The 4,897-nt window shown below is 31.8% G+C and overlaps 1 protein-coding gene across 4 annotated transcripts in view; it reads left to right on the top strand.

Annotated features, from left to right (window-relative positions):
* GEN1 (GEN1, Holliday junction 5' flap endonuclease) overlaps positions 1–4,897 on the top strand; it is a 31,506-nt gene that overhangs the window by 19,386 nt on the left and 7,223 nt on the right. For 3 of the 4 annotated variants that reach the window (XM_023528545.1, XM_023528544.1, XM_011356595.2), the window contains exons 11-12: positions 1,902–2,032; positions 3,515–3,576. The exons of the other annotated variant lie outside the window; for it this stretch is intronic. In XM_023528545.1, coding sequence (XP_023384313.1) covers positions 1,902–2,032; positions 3,515–3,576 — 193 coding nt within the window. The remainder of the gene's footprint in view (positions 1–1,901; positions 2,033–3,514; positions 3,577–4,897) is intronic. 4 annotated transcript variants of the gene reach the window in all.

Here is a 4,897-nt window from a genome sequence, read left to right as displayed (position 1 = left end):
TATCCTACTTTTTTGTATGTAGCTATCAAATAAACCACAAAAATCTCCATTGTTGATTATTATAAATGTATAATTTCAAGTTACAAATTGAAACTTTCAGATAGAAGAGTGATTTACAGAAATAAAAAAAAGTAGTGTCATATGATAGTGTCAAGACCTACTTTATTCTAAGAATTACTATTGTGGTCATTACATAATTCAACCTAAATGAATCGAAACCCTACTATATACTAGGCACTGTGCCAGGCAGTATTCGTTTTCGAAAATTTGGATAAAGGCAAAAAAAAAAAATTGTAAAAAGCAGTACTAAATTGTAAAAATTGTACAAAATCTTACTTCGTATCTCCATAAAGGTTCACTTAAGGCTCATGAACGTAATGGATGCGAATTATGTCAGACTGAGAGACACTGTGAACCACATGGCAGTGAATACTGCTGTCCCTGTGAGTGGCACTGTGCGGAGCATGAGAGGCAGCTCATTGCTGTGGAGAACAACATTAAGAAGTGAGTTGTTTTTTTTTTTAATTCATTCTTTTTGGGCATGGCCTGTTTGAATTAGTTCCATATAACCTTCCCCCATATCTAAATGAATAACATTTCACAAAATCCATTTCTTGGTTCTGTTCAGAAATTAGGCCATCTCAGAAGATAGTAATTAAACAGTGATTCAAGGAGAAGCTTTATGGCTGGGATAGTGTGCAAAGACATTTTTCATTAAATGAGAGGAGATCGGATAAGTTCATTTTAGAATCGGATTGTATTAGTAACATGTATATAATTTATTTTCAGAAAAGCTTGCAGTTGTGAGGGGTTCCCATTCCATGAGGTAATAACTAATAATTCAAATGTGTTTATTTCAGAAGCTTTTTAAAAAACTTTGAAGCCTCAATTCCTATTTTCTTTTTTCTTGCTAGGTTATTCAAGAGTTCCTTTCGAACAAGGATAAGTTGGTGCAGGCAATCAGGTGCCAAAGACCTAATTTATTATTATTTCAGGTATCTGAAAATAAATTCTTACTTTACTATCTGAAGTTGGATACTAGGAAGATAAGAAGGGATAATCACTGAGAGGAAATTTAAAACAGATGGCTATTGACTGCTTATATATTTTTCAGCATTTATTTCTAGTCTTCATTGCTTTGCCACACAGTCACCATACTTTGCAGACCATAAAACAAATCACAGTTGTGCCATTTGTTATAAGAGACCATAAATGCCATGTTCGGGTATATCGTATTCAGGGATATGTTGGAGAGAGGGGCCAACAGCCAGAGAATATCAGGATCAAGTACATTGTCATGGAAGGCAGTATAGCTGACAAAGGCTATACTGGGATTTGTAATCGGTTACCTAAATTTAAATTTGGACATTTTGTCACTACGTGACACTGGATGTGTTATCCTCAGAATAGAAATAATACTAGTTATTTCATGAAATCGCTATGAGGATTAAATGAGATTATTTATATTAACCCCTAATATAATGGCTGTAAATTCTAACTACTTTTTGCTTATCCCTACCAACAATAGTAATAATAATGGCAACCAACATTTATCGAATGTTTAAAATTTGCTGTTACATTTAACACGTTGCATGTAATCCCGCTTCATCTTCATAATCTGTGAGCTGAGTATATTTTACAGGTAGAAAACTTGAGGCTAAGGGAGGTCAAGTAATTTACCAACATCTAGGAAATGCTATGCTGGCACTCAAACCGGCAACCCTCTCACTTAATTATTATGCATTATTGCCTCCTTAGGGAGTTTATTGTTCTTTCTGGGAATATTCTCATTGATACTACCTTAACGAGTGTTAATGCCAAGGAAAAAATAATAGTACCTGAGAGTGTTGTTTATCTCCAAGAGATAACAAAACCTTGTTTTATTTTTATTTTATTTACAGAAATTTAGTCTTGAAAAAATGGAGTGGCCCAATCACTATGCATGTGAGAAATTGTTGGTGCTTTTGACCCACTATGACATGACAGAAAGAAAGCTTGGTAGAAGAAACGCTAATCAATTACAGCCAATTCGGTATGAATTGTATGAAGAAATCTCTGTGTTTCCATTTGAATATCTTATGATCTAAAATATTCTTCTTAATATTTTTAATAGTAGGATAGATAGCTCTTCGTTTTATAAAGATAGAGTACAGTCTACTGGAATAATAAAGGCTTATTCAGGGCTTACCGTCAAGATAACATAGAAAGCTCATGCTTTGACACACTTTTCTGTTTCAAACATCTAGTAATAATACATTATTAAAAGAAATAAATATAAAAAGATATAGCCAGGCTTAGCCAGATAACTATTTCAATGGACCAGAAAAGGAACAAAAACGTGAAATGAACGGAGAGACTGAAACAGAATTGGTGAATCTCGGTGAAGGGTATGTAAGTAATCTTCGTATTATTCTTACATCTTTTCTAAAGGTTTGAAAACTTTCAAAGTAAAAAGTTTAGGGGAAAGTATCAAAGAAAAAAGATAAACTACAAAGAAAAGACAATCAGATAGCACACATTTCTTATGACGGTAACAGATGCCAGCAGATGACGGGGTAACATTTCAAAACTTTGAGTAGAAATAATTGGCAACCGAGATGTCCTTTAAATATTATTCACTGGTTTGTAAGGCATTTTCAGAGTTTACCTATGACAGACTCTTATTAAAAGCAGTGTTGAAGGATATATTTCAGCAACAAGAAAACTGAACCCAGAGGGAAGATGTAAATAACAAGTGGTCAGCATTAAAATTGATAAAGCATATTTAGTTAATTTAATAAACTGAGTAGAAAAAATATGTACATGAATATCTGCATAATGCTCGATGATTAATATATGATGATGATAAACTAAAACTCCCAAAGTATGCATGTAAACATACAAGGGTAACTACTAAAACATTAGAAATACAATCTCTATTTTCCAAACCAATACATAAAATAAAAAAGTAAAACTATCAAACCAAAGGAATATATGAAGGAGGAAGGGTAAAATAGCAAAGAAAAACCTTGGTAACAGAAAACACAAAATAAGATATACAAATGAGTCCCACTATGTCAGTAATCACAATAAATGTAAGTGGATTAAACTCTTCTATTAAAAGACATTATATCGGATGAGTAAACAATTCAATAATATTCTGCTTATAAGGCATGCGTAAAATAAAATTACATAACGTTTGAAAATAAAGAGATTTAAAAGATCAGGCAAATATTTACCAAAGTGATGTAGAAAAATTAACAGACACAATAGATTTTAAAATTATTATTGTAGAAAAGAGAAACACAGGAACAATCTACTCATAGGATTTAATAATTATAAGCTCTATGTACCTAACAATAAAATTATCTTTTGAATAAATTAGTCAAAGGAATAACTGTGGTAATTCCTTATATTTTTAGAATATTATAAAAATAGAATAAAAATTAATGGAAATTGAATTATGCAATCTACAAATTGAAAATTTCCAAATAAGTCATGCAGTTGAACTTCATTAGATGAATTTGTTTTTCAGAATTGTTAAAAACCGGATCAGAAATAGAGTTCGTTGCTTTCAAATAGAATGGGAAAAGCCTGGTACGTAGTCACTTTAAGCAAAATTTCTAACATGTGACCATTTGTTTAGCAAATATACATATATATGTAAACCATATATATGTATCATATATGTATACATAAAACAAAAAAAACCTATCACAATCACCAAAGATAAACCTCACAGTTTACCTGTGCTGTTTAAATAGGCTTTGACTCATAGTAAATATGAAAAACTTTAAGCAATTTTATTTTAATGTCTTAAATTGGCATTTCTTTTGTAATTAATGTTTAAGAAAATAATACAGAAATAGTTTTGACATATTTCTCAAGAAAATGCTCTACAAATGGTCTGGTCACTGGATGTCATTGCGTAGTTGGTTCTAAAGAAATAAAGGTTACTGAATAGCAGCACCTGGAGTACCCCTCCTCTTTCTTTACTTTTGCTTAGTTTCCATGGGAATTTATAGTTGTCAAATTACTCTTATCTTGCTACAGACAGAAATACAGCGAACTCTTTGAATTAGCTCCAAAACTAAAGGCAGAGAAAGCACAGATCATTTAAAATAGAATATAATCCCAAATTTATTTGTATTTGCCATTGAAATTAGACTTTGTAAGTATGTGTGATTGAGTGAGAGAGTAGATTTCTCAATGAAGGTTTGTTTAAGTTGTAGCTTAACTTTGAAGAATGAAATTAATAAAGAATTAGATAAACCGCTTGAAGCAGTAATAGCAAAATAGAAAGCTGAAGAATTTTGAAAACTGTTTAGGAACAGTTTCACCAACTCTACTATATTTTCAGGAAGGAAAGTAGCATTAACCCAGTTTGGCAGTGCATCTCCTTTGTCCAGAACTGAGATTAGGTGCCCACTTTTGCTTATCCTTATGGGAGCTATCCCTTAAAGGAAAAATAGACCCTAAGCTAGTTTAAATAAGAAATACTTTAAATACACCTGTTTCCACTGATTCTATTTTAAACTCATCAATTAATATTTTCATTACAGTTTGATTTCTCATGTAGTTTTGCCTTCATAAAGGATAAATGGAAAAATCTAGTCTTCTACTTATATATCTTACTGTGAATTTACATGTAACCATTCTTATTTTCATTTACCAGCTGTTTGTGAGTCCACTAAGCCTGGGTATGTCCTCAAGAGATTGATAACCTCTGATACCACAATCTGGAAAAGAGTACAGTAGAATCCCCTGATCCGCAGTTTTGCTTTCTGTGGTTTCAGTTACCAGCGGTCAACCACTGTCCAAAAATACTAAATGGGAAATTCTAGAAATAAAAATTTTGTAAATTTTCAATTACATTCTATTCTGAATAGCATAATGAAATTTCATGCTTTCCCACTCT

This window comes from Pteropus vampyrus, unplaced genomic scaffold, assembly GCF_000151845.1.
Source record: "Pteropus vampyrus isolate Shadow unplaced genomic scaffold, Pvam_2.0 Scaffold28, whole genome shotgun sequence".
Taxonomy (NCBI): domain Eukaryota; kingdom Metazoa; phylum Chordata; class Mammalia; order Chiroptera; family Pteropodidae; genus Pteropus; species Pteropus vampyrus.
The sequence above is the reverse complement of the archived record's forward strand: the minus strand, read 5'-3'. Positions and strand labels throughout refer to the sequence as shown.